Below are 14364 nucleotides of genomic sequence, written 5' to 3' on the forward strand. Positions count from 1 at the left end.
ATACCCCAGTGTAGTCGAAGAACACTCGTTGTATATAAATGACTTTTTTGCTTTTTACTGTACATACAGCAAACATTTAAACTGACACACACAAAAAATTAGCAGGACCTTGGTTTTTTTGTTCACTAAGTGGAGAGGAACATAATGACATAGGAAAAGAACAGCTGTGTAACCACAGTGAATGATGGCTGAATTCCATTTAGCTGCCTCAGTTTCACAGTTGTGCATGCTGGGGCACTGCCATGGGTTACTCAGACACTAACCGTGCACTTTATTCTCATTTTTGATAATTGTTGTTCTTTTCCCGCCCCTCTAGGACATTGTAACTAATTAATTTGCTTGAAAATATCAAATTACTCTGATCTCAGCAAATACTTGGATTCAGACTGATACTGATACACCATTCTTTATTCAGTTATTAGTTATTATTAATATCTGGCTCTCTTCCACAGCGTGCTTTTGTCCTGTCTTCCTTCTCTCCCCCCAGCCGGTCAACCGCAGATGGCCCCGCCCCTCCCCGAGCCTGGTTCTGCCGGAGGTTTCTTCCTGTTAAAAGGGAGTTTTTCCTTCCCACTGTCGCCAAAGTGTTTGCTTACATGATTGTCGGGGTTTTCTCTGTTTTCTTTGTATTACTGCAGCCTCTTTACCTTACATTATAAAGCACCTTGAGGCGACGGTTGTTGTGATTTGGCGCTGTATAAATAAAATTGAATTGAAACTGAATAGAATGGACTTCAAATGAAAAATGAAATAAAAATTCAAAAGGCAGTCAAACAAGAAAACAGTTAAGACAATAGCAAACTGCATTGTAGCCCTTCTCTTTTTACACTTTGTATTAAATAGCATATTTACTCATGCATGAGTTCCACCTGTCTTTGTGTTTTTGCTAAGTGCTTGTGAGCTGTTACATTCTCATAAAGACAAAGCAGGTGAAATATGGTTGAACTGAATTAAACAGCAAATATATTGCTAACATAATAGCTGTTAAAGTCAAACTTAATATCATGAATTAATAAGGGAGCTTTTCTTTTGTGTGAACTTTGGCGCCCTCTGCATCCCAGTAAAAATACTGGTTATCACCAGTAAGGCTTTCAGTAGTTTGGGATCAGTGTGATTTTATAAAATGTCTTTTTGAACAACCAAGACAAAGGTGCAGTAGATTAAGTAAGGGCCCTCTCAAAACTGGCTAATTGTTATCCAGATTACATCTTTTAAACGACTGCGCCCAGAGCAGCAATCTATGGTTTTATCCAGTTATTGGACGTTTCCCTGTCTTTAACTGCTGTCATCCCTTCCTTCTTTTTTGGGGTGTGTGGTTGTTTTATGTATTGCGTTCAACAAAAATCTGTAGATGGCTGCAGTTTTATGCTGCTATCCCTCGTCTGCTTTCTTCCCAACCATACAAATAAAAAGACAAAAATGTCTTAACTTTGGAAAAACTGAGCCAAACTGTGGACATCACCTCAGTATGCAGGATGAAGGGATACATGCGATAACTATATATTAATTTTACATTTATTATTATCATAATATATAATTTCATATTGGTCATTTTGATGCTTTGCAGTATTCTAATATGTGTGAGATAAAAACTTTACTCAAGATAAAGATAAAAAATTCTTTCAGAAAAACAGTGAACAAAATATTTATTCTTAAACAATTACATGACCTCTGATGCTCCAACAAATGGACAAGACAATACAAAAAAAGTTACCATAAAAATAAGACGATGACAAAAGTGTGACAGTGAAGCAGTCCATGTCCTAAAACAAAACACCGCATCACTGACGGACACATGGAGGCGGTGTTGGAATGTGACGAGTAGTGTGTAACCAGGACAGAAAAAAGGCGTTACATCTGAGGAGATGAGCACATCCTGCTACATGTATCATTGCTCCAGTCAATGTGGGGTTGACACAACAGAAGAAAACAAACATAAAAACCCATTCGAATATCTGAGATTCAGCCCTGAGATTAACACACATACAACATAGTTTTAAAAAATCCAAGCATTTTGCAAGACTGTAATAATAAAACATTCTCCAAAATCTCTATTTGGTACAAGTGCTTGAAACTGGAAAACAAAAAACAAAGAACTACAGGCTCAGTGACACACCTGCTTACTTAAAAATAGTTGATTAAAAAATGTATTATTTCACTGCAACAAAATATAAAAACGGCAAAACAGAAAGATGGCACAAATGGAACAGACATGGTGTTTTCAGGGTAGGGAGATTTGTGTGTGTGTGTTGAATCCTGCTGCTGCTGGTGAGACACTAAGCAGACGAAGCCTTCAGCTGCCACTGTGTGGATGTCTGTTGACATCGAGTAATGGCTTAATGGGCCTCACACAGCACAGCGCTGCTCCTAATGGCGCTAAGGAGAAGTACACAGACTTTAACACCAACACTGATCACAAAGACTTTTTCTTCTAAAACAAAAAACAGAGTCTGACGTCCTCAACAGGTACGCTGGGTTTGTCCCACACAGTAGGTGAGTACCTGTGCAGTCAGAGGGTTTTACTAGGAGGCGGCCCAGCACGTATCTGGTTTTACTAACAACTGCTGCAGAAAAGTGCATGCAAGCTGCCCTCAGGAACACCGTGTGCAGTACATCCACGGATTTGTTGTCGGACCACAAGCTAGTGAAGGAACACCGAGTCCATGTAGCGCTGGTAAGTCAGATAAGGCTTCTTCAAAAGCAGCATGTAGGCCCAAGTAAAGACATCAGGAACCTTAATACTAGCGCGGCCATTCCTATTCAATTTAAGACTGATGGAACACCAGAGTAACCGTTACCCCTCCTTGTTGAGTCTGAAGTCAAACGAGCAGCTGAGTGGTCCTGTGTACTCTAAGGGGGTTGGTTTGTTGAGATGATGACAGGGAAATCTAACACAGGATTCCCTTTCCTTTAGGAGTGGAAGAAAATTAATTGTTTATTAATTTATAAACCCCTAACACAACTCCTAACAATTCAGACTGAAGTTTATTAAGATTGGGCAGAGGTGGGAGGCAGGCAGTTGGATCTGACTATTTTAAGTTGACAAGGTGACCAATGAGCCTCAAAACGGCAGATATAAGAGCCTGAAGCCAACAAAGTTTGGAGGCAGCGGTCAGCTGAAGACAGTAATACTGCAGCTGGAGCAGAGGGCCAAAGTGCTTCCTGTGAAAATACATTCAAATACATGCACGCTTTGCGGCTCGCTCAGTAACACCTGCTGGGTGAATCTGCACTGGCAACAGAAAGCATAATGATCCAACAAGGTGTTGCATTAAATCTGGAACCCTGTTGTGTAGATGATAATCAGGTACCTTTACTCTGGGAGGGTACTACCTTGAGCCATCGGCCCCTTCTTTCTGTCCCAAAAATCTCCATGACTGGCTTTTTAATTCAGCATCAAACTGCTTTAGCAATAACTTAAAAAAAAAAAACACAACACTCAATCCAACCTCTTTGACAACTGCTAAAGAAACCAACACGAGAATAAATAACCCAAATATAATCAAATACTTAGAAAATCTTTAAAAAAATTAAATATCTTTGATTGTTATTCATATTTAATTCAGAAGAAGAAGAAGAAAACCCCCCCCCAAAACATCCCATATAAATAACTACACAAATAACAAATTCAGCATGTTACTTCAAGAATGGTTCTCCACAGTCTGCGGGTGGTGTTGGCTGATGAGTACTGTCAGACTGGACTGAGGGAGGCTTCGGTGACTGGGGTCCTCCAGTCCCAGTGCCTGGTGGGGGTTAACAGTGCAGTTGAAGGACAGAGGGTGAAGTTAAGGTTTGCGGGTGCTAGCTGTCAGTCAGAACAACCCTGGTCCAGTGTCGCCATGGTTACCAGCGAGGTGGTGGGAAGGCCTGCGAAAATGCTGCAGGTGAATTTTCTAAATGGAGAAAAACAAAGAACAAAAAAAATTCTCTCAATGCATTTAATAGAGAGCAAAAAAAAGTAGCAGCAGCTACCACTACATGCATCCTTACAAAGGAAACATGAGTCGTCACAGCAGGGTTCTGGATCCTAACCACCAGTAGCACGAGTGATAAGAGCAGGTGGATTTGTCTCAATGTCTCCCATCTGTTTTCCCATTTCCCTTAGTATAAACTGAACCACGCTTTGTTAAAGTAAACCCTCCAATCTATTAAAACTAGCTTATATGTTTTTAACAAATAGACTATATCGCCTAAAGTATTCACTCATCTGCGTTCACATGCATATGAACTTAAGTGACAGACCATTCTTAATCCATAGTGACTAATATGATGCAGGCCCACCCTTTGTAACTGTAATAGCTTCAGTTCTTCTGGGAAGGCTTTCCACAAGGTTTAGGAGTGTTTATAGGAATTTTTGACCATTCTTCCAGAAGCACATTTGTGAGGTCAGACGCTGATGTTGGATGAGAAGGCCTAGCTCAGTCTCTGCTCCAGTTTATCTCAAAGGTGCTCTGTCGGGCTGAGGTCAGGAATCTGTGCAGGCCAGTCAAATTCTTCCACACCAAACTCTCTCGTCCATGTCTTTATGGGCTTTGCGTTATGTACTGGTGCGCAGTCATGTTAAAACTGGAGCGGGCCATCTCCAAACTGTTGGGACCATGAAAGTTGCCAAAATGTCTTGGTATGCTGAAGCAGAGCAGAGTTCCTTTTACTGGAACTAAGGGGCCGAGTCCAACTCATACCTCACACCATAATCCCCCCTCTAACCAAGCTTTTCACTTAGCAGAATGTAGTCAGACAAGTACCGTTCTCCTGGCAACCACCAAACCCAGACTCTCCCATTGAATTGCTAAACGGAGAAGTGTGATTCGAGAACATGTCTCCACTGCTGTAGAGTCCAGTGTCGACGTGCTTTACACCCATGCAGCCAACACTTTGCATTGCGGTAAGTGATGCAGCTGCTCAGCCACGCAAACCCTTTCCATTAAGTTCTCTACACACTGTTCTTGAGCTAACCTGAAGGCCACATGAAATTTGGAGATTTGTAATGATCGACTCAGCAGAAAGTTGGCGACCTCTGCATTCTGCACACACGCCTTAGCATCTGCTGAAATCGCTCTGTGATGTTACGTGGCCGATGACTTTGTGAATCAGTTGCTGTCTTTCCCATTCACTTCCAAATTGTTATAATATCATGAACAGTTAACTGAAACAGTTAAATGGAATCACTTATTTCTGGCTGCATTTCTATGTTCTAGAGGTAACAGCATATCTATATATATTATGGTTGTGGCTGAGGTTAAACTAACACCATGCTCAATTCTGCTTTTCAGGAAGTTGATGTCTTGTGTAAATCTGTACTGTGGGTTTAAAAAACGAGCTAAATTAAAATTATCTTGTGTACTTTTGCCGCTCAGCAGATACCCCAAACCAAGATAACCACTATACTGGCACACAGCTTTAAAAATAAAAAATGCTCTCTTGTTGCCAAATACATTTCAACTGTCAGTGGTTTGATCAGCAGAAAGCAGAAAAAGTATTTACTGACCTCATGAGGTTTCTGTCCCCTTTCGTCCCATCTGCTCTCTGGAGGGGCCTTTGAATGTCTTGTTCTAAGAAGACATCACAAATCCAAAGGTTACGTTTTAAATGGTCACAAGTCAAATCTTCAATAAGAGCAAACGAACATTTTCAAAGCGCACACAAATACAGTTTTAAAGAGCACTGCTGCTCACCTTGTGCTTCTTACACTTCATGGAGAAGTTTTCTTCAATGAGTACACAGTCTGCAGAACAAGAACAGAACAGGAGTTGGCAATGATGCACTGATTCATCTGAAAGGTTCAAACGCCCCCACGTGCAAGTTCAGCCTGAGCGGAAGTGATAAGAGCCAACAGCCCTTCACAAAGGAGCTATTTTCAGAACAGTGCGCATGCGTGCACGCACACACTGAACACAAAGCAACAGTCGTGGGTGTATGTGTTCAACTTTAACTTTGTACCTGTTAAAGTTTAATTTGAGACTTCAGATGTAGGATAGACAAAGTAAATAAGAACAAGTAAAAACAGTAGTCAGAGGGGCAGATGGCATACACAAATCTAAAGTTACTCCATCAAACTGTGGGTGGAAGTAAAAATTCCAATCACCAGAGGAAAACCTGCAGGGCTGCGTGCTACTAGAAGTAAATAAAACACTCAAGATAAGCCTGAAAAAAATAGACTGTATATAAAAGATGGACCTGGCCACCAAGACGTCAACCACTGGTTAGGGTAGTCCGGATGCAAAGTCTCAAGCTCAGTGTTTTGGGCATAGAAAGTGCTTGTGATGAACTACGGATGGCTCTGACTGAGAATCCAAGAGACACTGCATACAGTAGAATCAGGCTACATCCACACGTACACTGGTATTTTTTAAAACGGAGATTTTCCGTTTTTTAAAAAAAAAAATCCCGTCCACACGCACAGTTTTGAAAAAATATCTCCGTCCACATGTAAACGCTAAGAACGAAATGTTGGCCAATCAGAAGTCTAGAAGGGAAAGACTAAACAGGGTTTGTACGTGTGGACGAAAGGTGCGAATGCATAGAAAAATCTGCATCACCAATCACAAGGTAGCCCAGCCCTAAAACATACTTCGCTTTTTTGACTATTAGAGAAAAAATGCTGTATTCAAGAAAACTTGGCACTACCAATTAAGACTATAAAACACTCAGTAAAAGGTTTACGGATGTCACCTAGAGCCGAGGGCCGTTTTCCTGCAGACTTCTATACAACTGAAAGCATTTTTTCCCCAAACACAGACGCCAGCAGAAAGAATCCAAGTTTAAGGCACTTCCGCATTGGCCAGAGTCAAATATGCAGAAGGAGATTACTTCAGATTGTATCACTTCCAAACTTGTCCCGCATTATCTCATTTTTATTTTGTGACAAAAGTTTCAAACTATGACAAAAATTACTGGTCAATGAAATTAACACGGGTCCATCTTTTGCATACAGTCTACAACTTAAGCATGAACGCAAATGTTAAAATTGCACAAGACAGGCATGATAAGAGTTTTTACTCTGCTGCGTACCTGACTCCAGAGCACACCTGTAGTGGTACTTGTTGGGGCAGCCTTTGAAGAAGCAGCCCAGCGTAGCACCTGGGTCATGGCACGCTGAACACGTCTGAAAACACAGCAGATGAGGTCAAGAGAAGACATCCTGCACACTTCTACCACATGGGACAGGATATACCATTAAGGTAATTACTATATAGTTTTAATTAAAACACTGCCTTCAGTAGCTGTAAATTACAAATGGTCTTAATCTACAATGGTGGATTTATACAGTACGGCTCTTTAACAGTCTTTCAAAATAAAGTGAAACCCCAAATGCTGCATTTACCACCAATCTGACACCAGTCTGATTCATGATGCTTTAAGACGGTCACACCTTATCACCTCAGGAGAAATTGAAAGAACGCTGCCTTGGTGTACCCATCACACAGCAGACACTTTGACTTTAAGATGCCAACGTTGATCTTCAGTCGTATCAGGCATCAAACTAAAAGTCCCCAAGGCATGCTCAAGCTCAAAATATACCATCACCTCTATTAATTTCTATGCATAACCCCTTCTCCGGTGGCAGCAGGGGCATGCTGGCACTAGTTGCTTCTCCAGCTGCAGTCTCTCAAGTGTATGTGTAGACAATGGATGAACACAAGCTAGCTCAGGGTATCTTGAGCTGTATGACCTCAACCAACAGTCAAAACTTTACTGTGACACATTTTGCAGGGACTGTTTTATAACACACACTTGATATCATCATATAAATATCAAAGCCCTTAAGCTATGCAAGATTTCTACTAATGACTTGAAAAGAGATCAAAGTTTAATTTAATGATCTTATCTTAAAAAGAGGTGAATGAGCCAGTCGGGGGAATTCTGGACTAGGTCATCTGAACTACATGCTGAATAAGGATAGTTTCAGAAACTAGAACCTTTAAATCAACTTTCAGTCATTTTCGCCTTTTCTCACAAGGTTTCTATCTGGTTATATCAAATAGGTTATAAAGGGCTAAATTAGAACCTAACTCTGACTGCACAGTGCTTGTAATTAGATGGTTGTAAAGCCACTGGCACCATTTTTCTTCTTAAGAATAACGGCCTTGGAGGACCCATATTGGAACCGGGAGTGGCGTCACTCTCGAGGTTACCAAGTCTTGGTAGCATAGTTGGAAAACCAGGACTTCATGTGCTCCTCAGCCAGGCAGAGCATATATATTTATTACTAATACATCACTAACAACACTCACTATGCTTGGATTTTAGTGCTTAAAAACACTGCTGCAGCACATTCACAGACAGAACCAGGTCAGTGCATATGACTATTTTAGCCAGTAGATAATATACAACAGTGGCTGCACAGATTACAGTTGGTGAGACTGCTCGAGGTTTCTGAGTTGGAAGTCTGAGTTGGGGGAGGTGTTCCAGGTGAAAAATCCTGACTGGCTATTTGCAAATTTTGACTTTTGGCCTCAAATGGAATGCACCGTATCCATCTTACTCTGTAGATGGTTAAAACTTTGCCAAAAAGTAAAGAGACCTCCCCAAAAATAGTGTCTCAGTGTCATTTTCCCTGTACCAATAATTTCCAGTATTTTTCTAACTGAGGTAATAAGCTAATTATTCACATTTCCTCTCGCAGTGATTTAAAAGCATCTCTTTTAGAGGCATAGAAAACAAGCCACCTGCAGTACATTAACATCACAATGCTGCTTTCATTTCCTGCTTCATTATATCAGCTATGAGTCCACGTGCTATTGTGCAACACTCCAAATTTAAAGTGCAGATTTACCGTCTCCTGGCCTACTTTGACAGCCTCCTCCAGGCCGTACACTTTGCCCTTCACAAGGAACACGCCTGCAGACCAGATGCCGCAGTCTTCATGAAGCCAGTATTCACAAGGTTGGAGAAGCAACACAGGGGGGCTATACCAGTCCTCCACATTCGCAGAGCTAGCATCTGACCGCACTCGTTTAGCTGCAGGGCTGCCTGTGCTGATGCTGCTGTTGTTCCATCGGTGGTTCTCCATTAGGCCCCTCTTCTTCAGCTGAGCTCCTGGCCTCAGGGCCCGCACGGCGGGCACAGCGGCACACTTCCTCCCCCTTCCTCTCATGCTGCAAGATGAAGAGTCCGAATCACTGTAGTCATCCTCTTTGAGGCCTAAAGTGCTGGCTGGTGTTTTGGTGCTCGGCTGGTACCCCTCAGGGAAGTAAGGGCCGTGAAGGTCCCCCAAGTCCATGGCGTTGGCTGACTGCCCACACAGGCAGCAGATAAGAGGGCGCTGATGCTGACCGTGAGTAGACACCCGGCCCAGCTGCAGACAGGAAGTGCTGGGTACGACTGCAGAAATGAAGCCGCTGGTATTAGCCTGCTGCTGCTGCGGGCCCTTCTTGTGCTGCGCCCTTACCTCCTCTGGGTAATTGATGACAGTACACAGCGACGGAGAGGACTGCTGACGCTCCACGTGGATAAACGGAGAGAAACTGTCTGGCCTCATATCCCTTTTATCCTCCTTGTAGTTGACATACTTGAGCTTGATCTCAGGCTCTTTTGGGGAAAACATGGACGAAGACTGACCGGGTTTATGTTTCTTTCGTCTTCTTTTGGGAGTGTGAGCAGCCTTCGTCTTGGCAGTGGGCGACGTTTTGCTAGCAGGAGATCTGCTGTTGGCTTTGCCTTGGTTTTTCTTTGGAGATTTTGATGGTGGAGAAACTCTTGTCACCTGGATTTCCACAGAGGGGTCTGGCTGAGGAAGCAGTTCAGGCTCCTCCTTTGAGTTATTATGTAGAGCAAACTGAGGACTTGACTGTGGGGAGGTTTTCCTCTTTGACTTCACAGGGCTAGTTTGGGGTGGGTGCACAGGTTGGGAAACATTCACCGGTTCAGTCTTTGAACTGTCTCTTCGCGCAGCAGATCGGGGGCTTTTTGGAGGTGTGCTGCGCCGCGACTTTTTAGAATTACCGATCATTTCTGAATCAGAGGTAGAGTCTTTGCAGCTGTCAGTATTCAGGTTATTTGATTTGCTCCTTTTCAGAGGAGTTACTGCTTTCTGTTTTGCTGGTTTCGCTGAGGCAGACACTTTTACTCTGCTTCTCCTTTTACCTGCTAACAGAGAGTCTTTCTTCTTAGAAACAGATATGGTGGAATCACTAGATGTTGACTGGGAAGCATTAACTTTATTACTAGTGCGTATGCATCCTGATACTTTATACCTGCTTGAATTTATATTCATAACTATGGCCTCTAGCCGTGTCCCTCTGCTGGAACGTATTGGCAGCTTCTTTTCTTTCAAACTTCTCTCTAGTGCCTTTGCATTCCCGTTTATGTGAGGAATAACAGTCTTGTGATTGTTTTCAGGAACTTCTGCTGCACAAACATCATCTGTCAAGTCGATCAAAGGCTCCAGCGCAGCCTTTCGTCTACTGCCCGGCTGTTTATTTTCATCGCATGAATCCAACCTTGTGGTGCCATCGCTGATGCCAGAGCTTGGCTGAATGGCCCCTTCTGTATTCAAGCTATCACACGAGACCCCCTCAGTTGTCTCGAGATAAGAGTTGTCGCCGCTGGGTGAGCTTGAGGCCTGAGGCAGGACAAATACATCTTCCACATCGTCCAGTGAGGTAGCAGAGGGGGAAACGGGGTCCTCCAGAGGACTTATATACTCCCTGCTCAGTGAACACAGGTCTCTGGCACCCGCACTGTCTGAGGCAACCACCTGCTCTGGTGTCTTAGACATGAGAAAGAGCACCTCAGAGCCTGCTTTCTCCTCTTCCTTCTCTGTGACAGGGGTGACAGTCTCTAGTGAGGATTCGGCACATGCTCCTGAACAGTTATCCAGACGCGGACTGTCATCAGCAGTAAGGCTGTGGTCCTCTTTGCCTTGCAGCGGCTTTTCAACATCCACGTCACCGAAAGTGACTCCTCTGTTACACTCAAGAGAGTCCTGTGTTCTGTCCACATGGTTTTCCGGTCCCCCTTGAGCCTGAGACAATGACTGAAAAAGTTCCGTCTGTGTGGCGAGGTCCTCGGGCCCCTCAACCTGCGCCAAGTAATGCTGGTTCACTGCATAGCCGGTCTCCCCGAGCCCTTTATCTGTGTCACAAGGAGGGTGGAGGGAGAACTTGCTGATAGGCGACACACTGTACAGAGGCGAGTGTTGAGATAGGGTGTCTTGAACAGGGAAGACGTGAGACCGGCTCACGTAGGAAAGGGTGACTGTAGTGCGCGAGAAGGCATTGTCTGGTTGAATTTGATCCCCTGATTGGTGTGCGATGTCCGAGGAGCTGGTCTCTGAGAATCCCTGTAATCCAGGGTTGCTGTTCCCAGAGTTTGGGAACCAGCCGGGGCTCTTGACCATCGACAAGCCATCAAAAGCCGTCGTGGAGTTGAGGACACATTCTTCCCCTTTCCTGGTCAGGTCGATCACAGTGGGGATGCAGGAAGTAGAGAGGTCTTGAGGCTGTAGATCATCTATGCTCCCTGGTGGCTGCTCCATAACAACTGCAGTAGAAAAATTAAGAGGATATTCATGTTAGTTTATAAATGTTGGTATACAGAGATCAATTTCTGGGTTTATTTCACCACTACACAGGATAACCAGAGTGGCTTTCCTAAGACCAAATGCTCCTTTTCCCCCCAAAGCTCCAAATCACAGTTTTACTTTTTACCATTACATTGAGTTGACACTTTGTTACACTGTTATTCAACACACTCAAAAGTAAGTTTATTTCATTTGAAGCAAAGAACTGAACCACAACCCCGTACAAATGAAGTCATGCTATTAAAATTAGCTTGGAAACTGACGTGTGCTTGATTTTCATTAACGCTGGAGAACATGACAAGGGTTAACTGACAATTTACGCTTTGGCTTATTTCCAAATTGTATTAATAGTATTAAATGTTCTGAATAAAAAGTTGTTACGTTTACCCAATAATCTCTGTCCGAACACTGGACTGACTTTTTAACCACTAGAACTAACAGGTCGAGCTTGCTAACCATACTTAGCTTAGCCACAGCTAACGCTAGCTAGGCCCGGCTCCGGTAACATTCACTTACTGCATTAAAGATTTGAGAACTTTAAGGGCTTTTTCGTTGAAGACTGGAAACTGTATCATACAAAACGTGATTTATCAACTTCTACTTATCGACAACAGCCACTGTTCATTTCGGCGAGGTCCACTGCCCGCAAAGTGTGATTATTCCGATAAATTGTCAACTTTTATAGCTCAGTGACAGACACCGTAGGTTACATCCTACTGCGGCTTTTACTAACTTTAGTGCGAAAACAGCAGCCAATGAGATTTAAAAATGTTTTATTTTGTTTAAAATGGTGTTCTTTGTTTCATTAAATGAGTTCCGAACTGAAGAGTAGATCTCAAAGATTTAGAGAAAGACATCTTGCTCTCTAGTAGAGGTCCAAACAACACGTAAAGCAAGGTATTATCAAATTACGGGTTACTTTTCATGGAGTTTGGCGAGACGTTCTCTCAATTAAAGAGAACGGCAAGCATCGGGGCAAGGCCCGGCTGGATGAAACAAAGACAGAGCGGAGGTAATGCGCTGTGCTGTTCTGCTGCTGATCAAAACTTACCCGGACGGGAGAAATCGCAGCTTTTTTAAACGTCCAGTTAAGAATCCCTCCCGCCCCACATCTCCTTCAGCAACACATCTATTCTAATGAACCCCAGTAAAAACTACAAAGAGACAAAGCCCTAAATTAAATAAAGATCCACACACTTTCCAGGAACACACTACTCTGATAGCAGCAGTGTCAACTTGTACATAATCTAAGGCTTCCGGGCACTCCTTTCACAATAAAGCAATTACCAGTAGGTTGTTTTTTAATTTAAACTTATGTCAATAAAAAGCAAAGTCCAAATACAAAAAAGATTTTGCTCAGTGTTTATTCCAGATAAATTAATTTGCCAATTATCCAGCGGTTGCATACAAGCTGTCAAAGCTTCAGAGCGTTGACCTTGAAGTAGGCTGCTAGTCACTGATGATGAAAAGTTTTTTTGCGTTTTCTTTTTATTCAGCATTGCCGTCATCTGTTATCGGGTGACTGACAAGTCAAACCGAGCAGCAATGAAACAGTTGTCACTCGGCTAAGGAACAGAAAGGCATTGTGGGAGACGAGTGGTGTGATCTAATAGAAAGTAGTAATCAGTACGTTACAGTTGAGTGTTTTATGATCTTTCGTTATTACTGATAGCAGTATTAAAGAAAGGCCATCAACAACAAGTCACTACAACAGTTGCCTTGAGGTGCTTTATATTGTGAAGTACTAATAATAGTAACAATAATACAGAGAAAACCTCAGCAATCAGACGACCTCATATGAGCAAGCACTTGGCGAAGGTGGGAAGGAACAACTCCCTTTTAACAGGAAGTAACCTCTGACAGAAGAGGCTCAGGGAGGGGACCCATGCCATGAGCCATTGGGAGTGAGGTGAGGGAGACAGGACAAAACACAAGTTGTGGAAGAGAGCCAGAGATGAATAATAAATAATGATGAAATCCAAAGTGGTAACACGCTTTCACTCGCAACACACTTTAGGTTCAATATCACAGTGGTAAGACTGAGATAAGGAAGTATTCCACCAATTAGTATACACTAACATACACATGATACATACTGTACAACAAAAGTTACATTAAAATCAATTACAGGTGACGTGAATAACATTTGTTACAATGTAATGTGTGACCGTACAGCAAGACAGTCATGGGAGTCTGTGTGGAGTTGTTCTCTCTGGGTACTTCCTCCTACAGTCCAAAGACATGCATGAGGTTAGGTTAATTGGTGATCCTAAGTGGCGGTAGGTATGACTGGTTGTTGCCTTCACAAAGTATGTACTGTTGCATGCAGTATGCAAAACATATGCAGTATGGCATGTACTACCTCATCATAACATTACACTTTGAACTTTGAACCTGTTTCTGTACATGTAATTAGTCCAGAGGAGTGCAGGCTGGAATGTTGGTATTAAAATGCTCTCTGTCTCAGGTTTTCTATAGATGAAAATAGCTTCTGCAACCGAACAGTGAAGCCAAGCACAAGTGCCTTAGATCAGAGTTACTTTTAATGGCCTCAAAGCAACCTGTTAATGCAGCAGATAAATGAAAACTACAGGACTGTTCACATAGGTAAGTAACAAAAATAGTTCATATACTACTTTCTAATGAATTATTTTGCTAAAGCCCAATAAACAGCTGATGACCATTATGAAGGAGGTCATAAACAATGGCAAGAAAATAGTTTTTCAGAAATTTAAAACAGACCTCTGTAAACATGTTCCTGGGTTTATTCAATTCCATTTTAATTATATAAGGCCAAATCACAACAGTCACCTCAACACATCTAACTATAGGTCTCATTT

At 42.6% G+C, this 14364-nt stretch overlaps 1 protein-coding gene across 3 annotated transcripts; it reads right to left on the reverse strand.

Annotated features, from left to right (window-relative positions):
* Positions 1 to 1629: 1629 nt before the first annotated feature.
* si:dkey-94l16.4 (transcription factor 20) lies at positions 1630 to 12778 on the reverse strand. 3 transcript variants are annotated; one of them, XM_019362098.2, is made up of 6 exons: positions 12576 to 12778; positions 8777 to 11484; positions 7012 to 7105; positions 5676 to 5725; positions 5489 to 5552; positions 1630 to 3867 (listed from the first exon to the last, which is right to left on the reverse strand). In XM_019362098.2, the coding sequence occupies exons 2-5, from the start codon at positions 11477 to 11479 to the stop codon at positions 5490 to 5492; spliced, it is 2910 nt and encodes a 969-aa protein (XP_019217643.1). In that variant the 5' UTR covers positions 11480 to 11484; positions 12576 to 12778; the 3' UTR covers positions 1630 to 3867; position 5489. The 3 variants fall into 3 exon arrangements, with proteins under 3 accessions (XP_019217643.1, XP_005447997.1, XP_005447998.1); XM_005447940.4 differs by having other exon boundaries at positions 1630 to 3893; XM_005447941.4 differs by lacking the exon at positions 12576 to 12778 and adding an exon at positions 12041 to 12247 and having other exon boundaries at positions 1630 to 3893.
* Between the last annotated feature and the right edge of the window lie 1586 nt (positions 12779 to 14364).

This window comes from Oreochromis niloticus, linkage group LG8 (genome assembly GCF_001858045.2).
Source record: "Oreochromis niloticus isolate F11D_XX linkage group LG8, O_niloticus_UMD_NMBU, whole genome shotgun sequence".
In the NCBI taxonomy this organism is placed as follows: Eukaryota; Metazoa; Chordata; class Actinopteri; order Cichliformes; family Cichlidae; genus Oreochromis; species Oreochromis niloticus.